General features: G+C 41.1%; 1 protein-coding gene across 1 annotated transcript in view; it reads right to left on the bottom strand.

Moving 5' to 3' along the window:
- Positions 1 to 2,865: 2,865 nt before the first annotated feature.
- Positions 2,866 to 17,303, bottom strand: part of LOC129696219 (G-protein coupled receptor 20-like) — a 49,100-nt gene continuing 34,662 nt past the window's right edge. The window contains exon 2 of the mRNA XM_055633889.1: positions 2,866 to 7,100. Coding sequence (XP_055489864.1) covers positions 6,035 to 7,093 — 1,059 coding nt within the window. The 5' untranslated portion in view covers positions 7,094 to 7,100 and the 3' untranslated portion in view covers positions 2,866 to 6,034. The remainder of the gene's footprint in view (positions 7,101 to 17,303) is intronic.

Below are 17,303 nucleotides of genomic sequence, written 5' to 3'. Positions count from 1 at the left end.
CATTTTCCGCAACCAAACTGAGGCCGCGAGCAGTAGCCACTATGCGGGAACTCCTCTCGACCATGAAGGAGACTGATTAGAGACCACGTATGACCATGTGTCGACCATGCTGCGAACTTGTGGACGAGCGCAGAGTCTCCAAAACTCGCAAATAAGGTCGCCTTAGTGGGACAGGCCCTAAATTCTACCACTGCACCACCGTGCCGCCACCATTTCTCCAGAGATGCTGACTTAGCCGCTGTTACCCCAGCAAGTTGCAACTATCTAGTCTATCTGACTGTCAGACTGGCTCAGCAGCCATGCGTGATCTCTGTCCTGCTGCATTCGCTCACCATCTCATGTTGTTCCGGTTTTTCCCACCCAACATGCTACCGCATTCCCTCCTGACATTCCCATATACCCATATCAGATTTAAATTAATACTCTTGAAAGAAATAATAACATTATATAAAATATAACTTTATTAAATCAATTGTAAATTAGCATGTGTACACATTGCAATTGTAATAGCATAGCATCTCCTCAAAATATACAAATTTTACATCAATGGCTGTTTCCTTACGGAGTATGCACTGAAGTTCTAGTGAAGCTTATATGGACTTCAGCCTTCAAGTAATACATCGGAATGATTATATGAGCAATTAAGACAACTGCTTAAATAAAATGTTTATATAATCCCCTTACCGAATAGAATTTGGTGCATCTGCCTTAGAGGTGTCCATTGACAGATTGTGCTGGAATGCACATCACAATAAGAAAGCATGTTTCTTTTAATAAGTGTAAGTAATAAGTTTGAGCTCATGCTTTTGCTTTACACTTATGGTTTTAATAAGTATAAGTGACATCCTTTATATTGCACATGGCTGTACATGCACAATGGGGGGGCAATGTTCCTTGATGTGTACTGAAAGTTGCACAAGTATGTTGCTGAGCACCTATGGTAGCTTAAAATGTTTACACTGAAGCCTTACTTGCAACAGCATATTTAAAATATTACAAACTTAGATGTTACAAATGAATACAATTCTTTGAAAGTTTAGACATTTGTTGCCAAATTAAAAAATGAGTCATTACCTTCATGTATTTGCTTGCGGTGATTTTAAATGATCATGCACATATTTCACAATGTACAAAAGTCAACTAATGCAATTCTTATAAACTAAAATTTATTAAACAAATGATATATTTTTTAAACAAATAATTATTTTCACCATGTAGACTATGTCCAACATGCTCTTTCCGCATTATGGGATACTTTGATTTGCATTTTCTTCGCTATATGACTTTATAGAGTGCGCTGTTTCAGAGTTTGTGTTTGTCATCTTTCCAGCAACCTACACTGCAGTACTTGAATTGTGATATTCACAACAGATGAGTGTCAGGATGCTAAAAGCAGAATGGCATTTACTTCTCTCAACGTCAAATGCCTCAAGGGCCTGTCCCACTTACGCAACTTTTTCGGCGATTGCTAGCTTCGGTCATAGGTTGTTGCAGGTCAGCGAAGATTTTCAACATGTTGAAAATTCAGCGGCGACCAGAAAGACGCTACGGCTCTTTGGGCTACTCACGACAATACAGGCGACACCCTGGTGACATGTCGCAGTGTGAAGCCTATATGGTCGTGAGTAGTCGCCCAAAGAGTCGTACCTTGTTCTGGTCGCCGCTGGATTTTCAACATGTTGAAACTTTTTGGCGACCTGCAACGACCTATGACGGGTGCCGGCAGTCGGCGAAAAAGTCGCGTAAGTGGGACAGACCCTTCAAGCTTCTTAGCACAAATAAGCCTGACTTAATCATGTTGTAAAATTGCCGATTGTAAACCTTCTTATCATTCCAAGAGGTCGAGCTGATGGTTTGAAGAAATGAAACTGGTAACAATGTTGGTGCATTTATTCTTAGCCAGCTGAAAATTTAAGATAACTCTTATCTTGCAGTCAAATGTAAATGCCACGTCCTGAGGATGGTGAAGACTGTATTGTAAATGGCCATGAGAGAGCGAGGTTAATGTACCTTGAGGCTCAAAAACACCAAAGCCTGTGAAGTCATCTCTGCTTAATGTTATTTTATTGCAAGATGGATTTACACAGATTTCTAAATGGACTTCGACCTGTAGCACGCTGTGGCAGATTGTCAAAAGTGAACCGACCTGAAATGTTATTATATTTACAAGCTGTCCATTTGGATACATAAACATAAAGCATAGTTTATTACACTTTTGTCAGTTTTCATAAAGTTGATTAACAAGTCTCTCAATAACTGTTCCTACATTTGGCCATCATTCTTTTAACAAGGTGCACAAAGTAGAGTCTTAAATATATTTCAGTTTGCGATGTCTCCTTGGTTAGTACAACAGCATTAAAAAAACAATTGTTGTGATGTGGCTCTCAAGGTTAACATTTATTATCCATTCCTATTGCCCTTGGGAATATGGTTGTAGTCCATCTTCTTGAACTGCTACAGTCCTTCTAGTGAGAGTTTCGCCAGTGTGCTGCTGGAAAAGGAGTCCCAGGATTAAAACTCAGGGACAATGCATGAGGAGCAATATGTTTCACAGCCAGTAAGTGAAGTCTTCAGTGAAGTGAAGTCACAGTGCCTCAATGAAGTTTACTATGTTTACACAACAATTGTTGCATTTTAGTACTTACTACTGAATTGTATACAAAATAAAGAATTTCACTGGATCCAAGTGTATGTGGCAATAAAGTACTACTGATCCATAGTGTGCCTTGGAGAGAACCTTTAGATGGTGGCATTCCCTACGTACCTACTGCCCTTGATATTTTAATGGTTAGAGCTTGTTTGTTTGGAAGGTGATATAGGAGCTGCCTTGATGAGTGGTTGCAGCTTGTTATAATCATGAGAATGCTAATGGAGAGGAACATCAATGTTCATGGTGGTGGCACGGTACCAATAAGTGAACGGGTTTGTCCTGGATGGTACCAATCTTCCTAAGTAGGGTGTATTCTGTCATTCTCCCAGATGTTGGTGGAAGAAGATGGAAAGGCTTTAGGAGGCAAAGGATTGAATCATTTCATGCCGGTACTCTCTTTGTTACCCACTCTTGTAGCCTAAACGTTTATGTGGCTGAGCAAAACCCAAAGTGCTAGAGGAGCTCAGCGGGCCAGGCAGCATCTGGGGAAGGAATGGACAGGCAACATTTTTCGTCGAGACTCTTCTTCAGACCTTATATGTGGTTGGTTCAGTTATGTCTTTGTTGAATGATAAACCAAACATGCTAATTGTTTGCAAATTGGAAAAGCTTTGTTATTGAACGTCAATTGGTCTTGGAAGAAGTACAAAACAGTTACACCATAATGATAAAGGAGCAGCGATTTGAACCAGGAGAATGAATTACATGAATTTGGTATCATTCTCTTAGATACAGGAGATTAATGAGTGATCTGATCAAGGTGTTTAAAATGTTTAAAGAATGTTTCAGTTGATATCTCCTCTAATAGTCAACTCAAGTACATAATAATCTTTGAGTTAGGAACAGAAGGGGAAACATTATGTGACAGCACATAAGGAATCTGAAAATAACTAAAAATAGGCTATATATATATATATCAGGATATTTGTAGCTTTAAGGACTGAGATACATTTTTATTAGGTAAGGGTATAAAAGATTATTCAGAAAGGCTGCTAAGTAGAGTTGAGGTGGACATCAGCAATGATCTATCTTAGTGGTGGAGTATGTCATGATCATCTGTGAGAATTGCCAATCGTTTAATCCATTGCTTTGTTAAGTTAGCTTTATTACAACACAAGTCAATTTCTATTGATCTTAGACTGGAGGAAAATAATGCTAAATACTGAAATTTCACCACTAGTACTTAACTAGTAGCATATTCAGAATTTAACTTGGGAAAATACCTGCTTCAATCTGTGACAGTGAACAGATAGGAGAGGTAGAATTGTGGGCAGTGATAAAAGGTTTGGAAGCAGGAGAAAATAATGTTCTGAAGGTTTAATTGCAGAAAGTCAGGCCTATTCACATTTAAGATCCAGGATATTCTTGCCATCGACACAGATATTGTAGAGTGGCTGAGACATAGATAGTGCTGAGCTAGGTATTTGAAGTTGACAATGCAACTTAATGTGCCAACCTGCCCTGATGTCCTTCTTTAATTTTATCCCATTCAGTCTTTCACAGACTTAGTGTGTAGATGAGGAATAGGGGACAGGACATAGATTTGAGAGCTCTATTGCAATAGTGCTGGATAGAAGTGGAAAGAAGTAAACAAGATTTTCTGACTTTGACTGGATTTAAAATAGTAGAAACAGGAGAGGAAGGTTGGGAGGTGCTTGATGTAATCTATCGACATGTAGTGATCAACATCTATACAATCTGTGCATCTCTTGTTCTGATCTTCTTGCATCTAGAACAAAGTACAATCAAGATGCGAATGATTAATGGCTTTCTTGGCAAGATGGGCAGCAAGGATGGAGGTGAGGTGTGATTAATCAGATCAACAGCTACAGAAGAGCTTTTTCACTAAACCATATTCTGAATTCTTAATGTCTTGTAAACTCAGCCAAACTTCCTTTACCACCCAGGTGATTGGTAAGGAAAGGTTTTATTGCAATACCAGGGTATAATTTGGGTACTGGAACCAGTGCAGTCGCAAACAGAAACTATGATTTTGCACAAGCTTATGACATTGTGTGGAAATATTTAGAGATTCCCCCCATATCACACCCCACTAAATCATCCTTGAACATTCAAAATCAGTCCAGGAGACCATGACAACTGTTAATCTTTTCTAAGAGATGATTGCTTGCCTAGTTTGGTTCTCGTTTCTCTTTGGAGGAATGTGGAGGTGCTGCTTACATATTCTGGCCCCACCATTCAATAGAAGAAGAACTGCTTTACATTTGACCTGCATCTACTTTCAAGTGGTTTAAATGCAATTCATCTTCTTCCCATTTGGCATTACAACCCTTTAATTGTTATACACATCCAAAACATTAGTCTGGATGAAGGAGATACCAAGAAAATGGAGGTATGAATGTATCAATCTTCATCCCTTCTGCCCAATGCCAATGCCAATAGCTTTTTTATATCTACACAATGTTATAAAATGAGATATGAGACTTGTCTTAGCAGGAAAATCAGAGCAATTTTTAAAGACATTGTCTCCTTTCATTGATTCACTACAGGTATAGTATGGTGCAACACAACTCTGGAATTAAACTGATTCACGAACAGGGTGATGGGTGTGGTGAGAAATGAAGCAGGTATATCAACACGTAAGGGTCCCTTTTTTCTTTTTCTTTATTATTTTTGTTTTTGTCTTCTTACTCTTCTATAGGCTTTTACTCGTTCACTCCTGGACTGCACTATCTGGTAGTCTAGGGGTTTACACATCACTATTTCTTTCACTTTCTTTCTTTCTCGCTCTTTCTCTCTTGTTCTACTTTCTTGTTAAATTTAAAATAGATGATGTACATTAAATATATTTTGTCATATGCCGCGGTCTATACTACTGTACATTGCTTCTAATAAAAATACAAAAAACAAAAAAAAAACAATGTTATAAAATGGTTGGTATGCTTGTGGTTAATAAATTAGAGAATTTCACAAAATATATTCAACATTTCTCAGGCATCACCCTAAGTGAAGTAGCAATAATGGAAAGTTAGAACAGACAGGTAGATACACACTGCTGTTTTCTCTCGAAAAAAACGTTTTTACAAGGAGAATGAAGAGTTTTCCATTGTATTTGGTGGAGGGCCAAGGATATCTGTCCCATATTATTAAACAATGAAGCAAACATTGTGACTTTTATTTCTCTTTTCTTTGTCAGCCAACACCATACAGTCTTACAACTAATGGAACATAACCTAAACTGAAGAAACAGGTCTGCCATTCTTCACTTGTAAAGGAGACCTTGAGTAACTTTCATCTCAACCGAACAAAATGATGTGTTATGAACATCAAGGCACAAAATGAAACAAAAGGGGAAAGTAAGAAAAATCATGACGTATTAAAGTCTGCATCTTCATATTTGAACGGCATAGTTTTGTGTTCTGCTCATTGTTCGCTGTCCAATGCTGGGCCATTCGTCATTGTACGTTCATACGATGCCTTTACCATTGATGCTTTAGAGCTCTTTGGCATGCTGATGACATCCCCACTGGCCTGTTCAGGCACAGTCTTGACGAAGATGTTCCTCATAGTGGACTGGAAATTGTTAGTGACAAAGCAGTAGACAATTGGGTCCAGACAACTGTTGAGGCTACTCAGGGTCACTGTGACATGGTACACAATTAGGATGATGTGCTGCGGGATATCAGGCTTGATGTAGATCACAACCTGCCAGACATGAAAGGGTGTGAAACAGATCATGAAAATAACCAGGACTGTGACTAGAAGTTGGACAGCTCTCATGCGCCTTTCTCTGCTCTGCTGCATTAGGTTTGACTTGGCAAGGGCACACATGATCCTTATGGTGAAGCCCGTGATGATCAAGAGAGGCAGAAAGTACTCAAACACAGTCAGAGCGAAGAACTTGGACAGGCAGCACGCAGCATACTTGATTGCTGTGCTGAGTATAGAATAGGTGACAATGATGGCAAAGAGCCAGATAAAGACACAAATCCCTTTGGCATAGTGGGGGTTCCTCCACTTGCGTGATGCTTCAACCTGAACGATGGCAAGGTATCTGTCAACACAGATACAGGTCAGGAACAGAATGCTGCAGTACATGTTCACAAAGTAGTTGAATATGAGCACAAATGAGCATGTCAGGCATTTGCCACCACTGCAATACATTATTATCCTGGTCAATAAGGAGAAACCAACCATCAAATCCGTGATTACCAGGTTTACAGTGTAGATGACAGATGTGGTTTTAGTCTTGATGCGAAAGCAGAAAACATACAATGCAACGCTGTTGAGGACAATGCCAACCACAAATATGAGGACATTAATTATCATCAAGGCTAGCCACAGACTGTAGTAATCATTGTAAAGAGCTTCATCGAGATGCGCTAGTTTATTTAGGTATGACTCCTTGTGGGTGTCATTTCCATCGCCATGGATACTCGTGGATATGTTAGCAAGACTTTGTTCAGCTGTTACACTCGGCATAGTTGACCTGCAACAGGATAAAAAACATTTCAGTGAATTTAACTGATGTTCACCAAGTAATTTACATCAAAGGGAGTAATTTGACTTTTATAAACAGCAGATCCAGCATCATCAAGAGCCCACACCACGCTGGCCACACTCTCATTTCACTCTTGCTATTGGGAGGAAGGTGTAGAAGTCTGAAACTCCTGAGTCTGAAAGTTGTATTTGAACCTTCAGGTTCAAATACAACTTTTTCCCAACTTTCATCAGGCTCTTGAACATTACAAACACCAACCAAATTTCGAACTACGAACTGTCATGGTTGCACTAGGGACATTGAGCTTTTGTTTTGCACTAATGTTGGGTTTTAAGAAAAAAAAATGTTTATTGTGTTATATATGAGTACTGTTTACAGACCTGTTATGCTGTTGCAAGTAAGAATTTCATTGTTCCATTTTTGGTACATATGATAATCAAACACTCTTACCTCTTAAGATTGCTTGTTCATATTAGCAATTTCTTCATTCTAATTCTATTGAGTAATTTAGTGCGTTCTCAGCTCTATAGTTTTTTATCTGACTGGACAGAGTTCAAAATTACCTGCAGTGGCTTCTTAACATATTTCACGTTTTTAGTTGTTTTGTGGTAATCTCTGCCTAGGTCGGCTTTTGTGGCATTCCTGATTCCATTTGAACTGAATAGCTTTCTCGAAGATTTCTGAGGGCGTTTAAGAATTTGTCACATTGGAGTTATGCATTGTAACTATTGAACTTGTTGTTAATCGTCAGTTATTATCTTTGTACCTAAAAGGTATAGAAAACCAATGCATTTAGAGTTTAGGGAGGTTCTTCCATCAGGTCACTCTGGCTTAGTTGCTTGTGCTGTTAAATCGACAGCCAAGACTCAGAGAGGCTCTTTGAACCACAACAAGCCAGACCAGGCAACAATTCCAAATATCCTTGCCTAAAGGACATCAGCAACAGTGCATTCATGAAAAGCAGAATAAACTTTTTTTTAATGATTCTATGAATATGACTTACTCATAGTCCTGCTCAACCACCATTTGATAGCTTATCATCTCTTCAGACTTCTACCCTCACTCTACTAACACTTTAAGAACCTAATCCTACACCACCACTGACTCCTCTACCAGTGGAATTCGATGCCCATTCTTCACTCCATTCTAACACAAGGGGACAGAGTTTAGGGTATAGGGAACGTTTTCCTTGGTAGGTATGGCCTGCTGCATATGCTAGGTCTCTGTTTCAGGATCACTGTTCTCCTTTTCAATGCTAAGGAACAGATAACGGTATATTTCAGTTTGCTGCCGCACTAAGCTGGAATGTCGATGAACTAGAATGGATGAGAGCATAAAATTGCAAAGAATATTTGTTTAGTTAAGTTTATTGTGACGTTTACCGAGGTACAGTGAAAAGCCTTTGTTGCATGCTAACCAGTCAATGGAGAGACTACACATGATTACATTTCAGCCATCCACAGTGTACAAGTATATGACTTGATTGTAATCATGTATAGTCTTTTTGCTGACTGGTTAACATGCAACAGAAGCTTTTCACTGTACACGTCACAATAAACTCAACTAAATTAAACACATTTTCTGTTCAATTTTCTGCTCACATCCATTCTACTTCATCTGCATTCCAGCTTACTGCAGGCAGGACACTGAGGTATACCTTTATCTGTTCTGACTGTAATTTATTTCTTATTGTCATTTAATTTCAGCAATAACATTAATAGATTGAATGGACAGACGATACTTTGTGGTCACTTGTACCTAGGTACAGTGACATTCTTTGTTTTTGCATACACAGTACACAAAAGAGTCACCATGAAAGCGCAGGTAAAGTTACAAAAAGTGCTCATCCCTACTTTGTCACCCACCCTCCACCCCGCGCCGTGTCCACCTTTGTTCTCGGCAGTTCCCCACGCCACGCTGGGTCCCTCTTAGTTCTCTGCGGTCCCCCACACTGAGTCTCTCTTTGTTCTTAGCAGCTCTCCACCTATCTCATCCCAACCTCAAACTCGCAGCTTCGACCTTGGCCCTGCACACAGTGGGAGTTAAACACATTGGAAGTGAATTTAGACCAAAGCAAACCCGAGGTCTCCCAACGAAACAAACACTGAAAATCACTAAAAGTTAATGGAAGGATACAAAAATAATTCAAACAGCAATGAAAAATGGCTATTGTTAAGAATGCTGGTTTATGGTGAGACAAAACATTGTTTACTGTTGTATAAAATCCAGTGAGTCTCCATCTGGAATTTTGGATTCAATTTTGGGCACTAAGCCTCAGGGAGGTTATTTTGATCTTAGAGTTCATGCAAGATAAATGTGACAAAATATGAGAACTGGCTACACAGTCAAGTCTTGCATTATTTTGGATAAAGACAATTGAATAGTGATTTAATTAAGAGGGTGAATAAATAATTTAATTATTTAATTGACTGTAGGGTGGCAAATGTTGTACCATTATTAAGAGGCTGAATCAGTGGTGGGTACGTTACTGCAGTGGATTCGGAGGGATGGGATCAACTAGCATTTGGATAGACAAGGACTAACTAGGAATATTCAGCATAGAATTGTCATGGGAAATGAGCTACACAAATCTGTTAAAGCTAACCAAGGAGATTGATTGGGACAGGGCAGTAGATGTCTATATGGACTCGAGCACGACATTTGATGAGGTTTCTATGTTTCTATGACAGGGTAATTAAGAAAGCAGACAGATAAAGCTGGAATAACCCAGCGGGTCAGGCAGCATCTCTGGAGAAAAGGAATTTGGCTTGCTGGCTTTCATCAGACAAGGCATTGAGTACAGAAGTTCAATATTATAATTAAAATCAATCAGTTCAACTGTGGCTTTGGCAAGTTCACAACTTAGTTTTAACTATCAAATGTAGGTTGGCTTTATACATTTTGTTATAATGATGCAAGTTGGGAGATGTGTTTAGAGAAATAAAGCGTGGAAACAGGCCCTTCGGCCCACCGAGGCCATGCCGACTATCGATCACCTGTTCATACTAGTTCTATGTTATCCCACTGTAGCATCCACTCCCAACACACTAGGGGTAATTTACAGAGACCAATTAACCAACAAATTCACACAACTTGGGATGTGAAAGGAAACCGGAGCACCCGGAGAAAATCACGCGGTCACAGGGAGAACGTACAAACTCCACGAACAGCAACCAAGGTCAGGATTGAACCCGGGTCTCTGGTGTTGTGAGGCAGCAGTTATAGCAGCTGCAGCACTGTGCTGCCCCACTGTATGTTGCTCCAGCAAGATTTGGTTCACAGTATTCTCATTGCTTGAGTATGTGTATGCATTAGAGGATGGTTATCAAACATTCTCTACATGGATTGCTGGATGGAAATTCATAGGCCTTATGTCTGTCCATGAACTTCAAACCAAGGGGCATCAGATACTGGCGTAGCAATGATTTCTGGCCAGGATTACTGATCTTTAGAATTGGCCCTTGCCTTGCAATGAATGCGACACTGTTTGCAGCTATAGTCAACATGTGCTGCAGAGCGAAAAGACTGCCCCGACATTAGTAACTTTCCCAGCAGCGATCAACTTAAAACATGCTCAGGATCACTTTGAAGTGTGGCTGCTTTTCATCGCCATTCAGATTTTATTTGTCATGGCCAAAGTTTAATTTGTGTTTTTATTGGATTGAAAAGTTTGTATATGTCAAAATCCAGACTTTCCTAAAAAGGAAATTTGATTATCCATATTGAATTTGCAGCACCAGAGCAACTTAAATGATGCAGTCTGTCAGAATCCATTGCTTCTGTTTACAGAATGTCTGCAATAAAGTCTCCAAGAGTGGATAGAGATGCATCGTGAATATATTTATCTTTTTGCTGCCAAGATTTGCAGAGTACAGAGGCGCAGTGTTATGCCCCTGTCCCACTTAGGAAACCTGAACGGAATCCTCTGGAGACTTTGTGCCCCACCCAAGGTTTCCGTGCGGTTCCCGGAGGTTCCCGGAGGTTTTTGTCAGTCTCCCTACCTGCTTCCACTACCTGCAACCTCCGGCAACCACCTGCAACCTCCGGGAACCGCACGGAAAACTTGGGTGGGGCGCAAAGTCTCCAGAGGTTTCCGTTCAGGTTTCCTATGTGGGACAGGGGCATCAGAGTTGCCGCCTTACAGAGTCAGAGACCAGGGTATGACCTAACTATGGGTGCTGTCTGTGCGGAATTTGTACGTACATCCTGAGACTGTGTGGGTTTTCTTCGGATGCTCCGAATTCCAAAGAGATACAGGTTTGTAGGTTGATTGGCTTCTGCAAATTGGAAATTATCCCTAGTGTAGAATAATGCTAGCACACAGGGTGATCACTGGTTGGCGCGGACTCAGTGAGCAGAAGGGCCTGATTCCACGCAATATCTCTAAAGTCTAAAGTGTAAAAGGTTTGTGCTAAATTTAATATCAGCCAATACAGCAATTGCAGGGTTTGAATGAAGCTCAGGAACACCCTATAAAATTCCTCCTTGCTGCTGAGATTCATTCATGATGAATAAATGCAAATGATTTACTGGAGGAGATTGGTACGTGTTCACATTACTCCAGAACTAGGACAAAGGTACAAAGGACAAAGGACATTTATTGTCACGTACACCAATTGGTGTAGTGAAATTGAGTTGCCATTTGCAGCACACCAATAAGAATAAAACACAACATTAAAGAATTTAACATAAAACATAAAAACATCCCCCCACAATGGTTCCCAATGTGAGGGAAGGCAACAAAGTCCAGTCCTCTTCCTCTTGTTCACCCATGGTCCGGGCCTATTGAGGACTCCGCAGTGTTTCAGGCCCTCTCGCCGGATGATGGAGCTCCGGCATCGAGAAAACACTCTCAGCCGCTTGGAGTGTCTGGAACGGCCACTTCCTATGGCTCCCGAAGTCCACAGGCCTCGCTGGTTGGAGCTCCAACATTGGCGATCTTGGCGAAAGATCCCAGGCTCCGCTGTGTTCAAAGTCAGCGCCATCCGCTGGCTGCTTTTCATCGCCAATCAGATTTTATTTGTCACAGTAATTCCAAGGATAATTGGATACAAAATTACTCCAGAATGTCAGCTATTTCCAGAGATACTTGGTTTCAGAATCATTCCAAAACTGTAACTGTTTCCAGAGATTATTAGTTACAGAGTCATAGTCACAGAGCATGATACAGTCCCTTTGGTCCAACTCGTCCATGCCGACTAAAATGCCCAATCTAAGCTAATCCCATTTGTCCACCTTTGGCCCATATCCTTCTAAACCTTTCCTATCCATGTACCAACCCAATTATCTTTTTAATGCTGTTACAGTATCTGCCTCATATACCCATATACATATGAAATGTTGCTCCTCAAATCCCTGTGAAATCTTGGGCCTCTCACCTTAAACCTACATGTTCTGATTCTTGATTCCCTACACTGGATAAAAGAGTCTATGCATTCACCCTATCTATTCCCCTCACGATTTTATACACCCTTGTTATATTATTCCTCAGCCTCCTGTGCTCCAAGGAATAAAGGAATAAAGTGCTTCAAGGAATCAAATAGAGCTGTAGAGAGAGGCCTGCCCAACCTCTCCCTACAGCTCAGGCCCTTGTATCAGAATATCTTCAGATTGTCAGCATATCCGAGAGATATCCTAGAGATATTGGGGCTATTTCATCGTGGGAGTATTTCGGGATTTTCCTGCAATATTAAAGACGATTATCGATTATTAAAGATGTTATAGCAGCGCATTTGGAAAGCAGTGACAGGATTGGTCAAAGTCAGCATGGATTTATGAAGGGGAAATCACGCTTGACTAGCCTTCTGGAATTTTTTGAGAACGTAACAAGTATAATGGATAAGGGAGAGCCAGTGGATGTGGTGTATATGGACTTTTAAAAAGCCTTTGACAACGTCCCACACAAGAGATTAGTGTGCAAAATTAGAGCACATGATATTGGGGGTAGGGTATTGACATAGATGGAGAACTGGTTGGCAGACAGGAAGCAAAGAGTAAGAATTAGCAGGTGCTTTTCAGAATGGCAGGCAGTGACTAGTGGGGTGCCGCAAGGCTCGGTGCTGGGACCCCAGTTAATTACTATATATATTAACGATTTAGATGAGGAAATTAACGATTTAGACGAGGATATCTCCAAGTTTGCGGATGACACAAAGCTGGGTGGCAGTGTAAGCTGCGATGAAGATACTATGAGGCTGCAAGGTGACTTAGATAGGTTAGGTGTGTGGGCGGATACATGGCAGATGCAGTATAATGTTGATAAATGTAAGGTTATCCACTTTGTTAGAAAGAACAGGAAGGCAGATTATTATCTGAAAGGTGTCAGATTATGAAAAGGGGAGGTGCAACGAGACCTGGGTGTGCTTGTACATCAGTCATTGAAAGTAAGCATGCAAGTACAGCAGGCAGTGAAGAAAGCTAATGGAATTGCGAGAGGATTTGAGTTTAGGAGCAAGGAGGTCCACTGCAGTTGTACAGGGCCCTGGTGAGACTGCACCTGGAATATTGTGAGCAATTTTGGTCTCCTAATTTGAGGAAGGACATTATGGCTATTGAGGGGGTGTAGCATAGGTTCACGAGGTTAATTCCCGGGATGGCGAGACTGACATATGATGAAACAATGGGTTGACTTGGCTTCTATTCACTGGAATTTAGGATGAAAAGAGATCTCATAGAAACATATAAAATTCTTAAAGGATTGGACAGGCTAGATTGAGGAAAAATGTTCCCAATGTTGGGGGAGTCCAGAACCAGGGGTCACAGTTTAAGAATAAGGGGTAGACCATTTAGGACTGAGATGAGGGAAATCTTTTTCACCCAGAGAGTTGTGAATCTGTGGAATTCTCTGCCACAGAAAGCAGTGGAGGCCAATTCACTGGATGCTTTCAAGAGGGAGTTAGATTTAGGTCTTAGGTCTAAAGGAATCAAGGGATATGGGGAAAAAGCAGGAACGGGTTACTGATTTTAGATGATCAGCCATGATCATATTGAATGCCGGTGCTGGATCAATGGACCGAATGGCCTACACCTTCACCTATTTTTCTGTTGTATGTTCTATGTTCTAATAATAAGGAGCCAAATTACTTCTGAACATCAATACGTTCATGGAATAGGACCCGAAATCTGTTCCCACTTAAAGGGTCCCGACCAGAAATGTTACCCATCCTTTTTCTCCAGAGATGCTGCTGATCCATTGAGTTACTCTAGCACTTTGTGTCTATCTATGGATCCACTAAGCAGTTTGGGCAAGGTTCTGGGCAGAGCCCATCCATTTTAATGGATGAATTTTGACCACCTGGCTCTCTGACACCAACCCTGAAGAGAAGCTTAGGAATGGATAGGAGAGATTGGGGGAAGCAGTGGAGATCACTTCCACAACAGGGAGATAGGGGATCTGAATCTGTGGCTGAGTAGTTGGTGCAGGGGGCAGGGATTTAGATTTGTAGGTCATTAGAATCTCTTCTGGGGCAGGGTACACCTGTACAAAAGGGACGGGTTGCACCTTAATTGGAAGGGGACCGACATTCTGGCTGGCATGTTTGCTCGTGATACACAGGTGGGTTTAAACTAAAAAGTGGGGGGGTGGAGTCAACAACGCGGAAGTGTATCCGTGCAGCTAACAGGAAAGAGAGTGTAGGAAAGGTCACGTTTAAATTAACAGGGCAGGGAGATGGGGCCCAATGCAAGGAGACATAAAAGGCGGACATAAGTGAAGGTAGAAGGGAGATAAGAAAAACGAACCTGAAAGCTTTGTGCCTTCATGCGAGGAGCATTCGAATGATGAATTGAATTTTGCAGTTAGTAGTTAAGGGACATGATATAGTTGGAATCACGGAGACATGGCTCCAGGATGACCATGGCTGGGAGCTAAACATGCAGGGGTATTTGATATTCAGGAAGGATAGACAGAAAGGAACAGGAGGTGGGGTGGCATTGCTGGTTAAAGAGGAGATTAATGCAATAGCAAGGAGAGTCATTAGCTTGGATGCTGTAGAATCGTTATGGGTAGAACTGTGAAATAGCCAAGGGCAGAAAACTCTTGTTGGAGTTGTGCATTCAGAGAGTATTCAGACCCCTTCACTTTTTGCACATTTTGTTACGTTACAGCCTTATTTTAAAATGGATTAAATAATTTTTTTTTATCATCAATCTACACACAATACCCCAGAATGAAGAAGCAAAATCAGGTGTTTAGAAATATTTGCAAAGTAATTAAAAAGAAATAACTGAAATATTATAAATATTCAGACCCTTTGCTATGACACTCAAAATTGAGCTTAGGCTCATCCTATTTCCATTGATTATCCTTGAGATGTTTCTATAACTTGATTGGAGTCCACCAGTGGCAAACTAAATTGATTAGACATGATTTGGAAAGGCACACACCTGTCTATATAAGGGCCCTGCAGTTGACGGTGCATGTCAGAGTGAAAATCAAACCATGACGATGAAGGAATTGTCCGTAGATCTCCGAGACAGGATTGTGTTGAGACACAGATCTGGGGAAGGGTATAAAACAATTTCTGCAGCATTGCAGGTCCCGAAGAGCACAGTGGCCTCCGTCATTCTTAAATGGAAGAACTTTGGAACCACGAGGAATCTTCATAAAGCTGGCCGCCCGGCCAAACTGAGCAATCGGGGGGGGGAAGGACATCTATATCTGCAGCACTCCACCAATCAGGCCTTTATGGTAGAGAGGCCAGAAGGAAGCCACTCCTCAGTAAAAGGCACACAACAGCCTGCTTGGAGTTTGCCAAAAGGCATGAGAAACAAGATTCTCTGGTCTCATGAAAGCAAGATTGAACTCTTTGGCCTGAATACCAAACATCACATCTTTAGGAAGCCAGGCACCGCTCATCACCTGGCCAATACCATACCTATGGAGAAGCATGGTGGTGGCAGCATCATGCTGTGGGGATGTTTTTCAGTGGCAGGAACTGGGAGACTAGTCAGGATCGAGGGAAAAATGAACGGAGCAAAGTACAGAAAGAATTTTGATGAAAACCTGCTCCAGAGCGTTCTGGACCTCAGACTGAGGCAGAGGTTCACCTTCCAACAGGACAACGACCCTAAGCACACAGCCAAGACAACGCAGGAGTGGCTCCATGAGAAGTCTGTGAATGTCCTTGAGTGGCCCAGCCAGAGCCCGGACTTGAACCCGATCGAACATCTCTGGAGGGACCTGAAAATAGCTGTGCATCAAAGCTCCCCATCCAACCTGATAGAGCTTGAGAGGATCTGCAGAGAAGAATGGGGGAAATTACCCAAATACAGGTGTGCCAAGCTTGTAGCGTCATACCCAAGAAGACTTGAGGCAGTAATCGCTGCCAAAGGTGCTTCAACAAAGTACATAGTAAAGGGTCTGAATACTTATGTAAATGTGATTTTTCAGTTATTTCTTTTTAATTACTTTGCAAAAATTTCTAAACGCCTGTTTTCACTTTTTTATTGTAAATTGATGATAAAAAAAAAATTTAATCAATTTTTGAATAAGGCTGTATCGTAACAAAATGTGGAAAAAGTGAAGGGGTCTGAATACAATGGACAAATAGGTGCAGGAGTAGGTCATTCGGCCCTTTCAGCCAGCACTGCCATTCAATATGATTAAGGCTGATCATCCAAAATCAGTACCCCATTCTGGCTTGTTCCCCATATCCCTTCCCCTTTAAACTCACCAGGGTATATTTTCCAGAATTACCTTTAGGTTTATTGAGGGCATGAGGTTGCAGTAAATGGTAATATATTTAAACCGATATGTATAAGGCCTGCCTGTGTTTGATCTCGCTCGAACGGACTCTCAGTGGTGGTCTGCCTCGCATCTTTCCTGGATGTAGAATGCCGAATTACCAGGTTCTTTCATCCGAGGAGTATCCCATTAAGTGGCTGTGGCTGCAAATGGCAAGTAGGTCTCGACTTGTCACTATCAAAAGGTTTTGAACAGTTTATGAATGTCTGTGTTGTTGGCATCAAGCAACTATTCAAATAAATGTACATAATTATAACAAAAGAGATTAATTAAAAATACCTGCACTTAGCTTTTCCAACAGGGTCTGTGGCCCAGAATGGGGCCATGATTATTACCTCAGTCAACACTGGTAAAAAGCTGAAGGGCTGCATGTGAATTGGTAGGTTAAATGTGTTGTCATCTAACCTCCTCTCATTTTTAACCTCTAAGTTTGGCTTAGCACACAT

This window comes from Leucoraja erinacea, chromosome 4, assembly GCF_028641065.1.
Source record: "Leucoraja erinacea ecotype New England chromosome 4, Leri_hhj_1, whole genome shotgun sequence".
NCBI classification, from domain to species: domain Eukaryota; kingdom Metazoa; phylum Chordata; class Chondrichthyes; order Rajiformes; family Rajidae; genus Leucoraja; species Leucoraja erinaceus.
The sequence above is the reverse complement of the archived record's forward strand: the minus strand, read 5'-3'. Positions and strand labels throughout refer to the sequence as shown.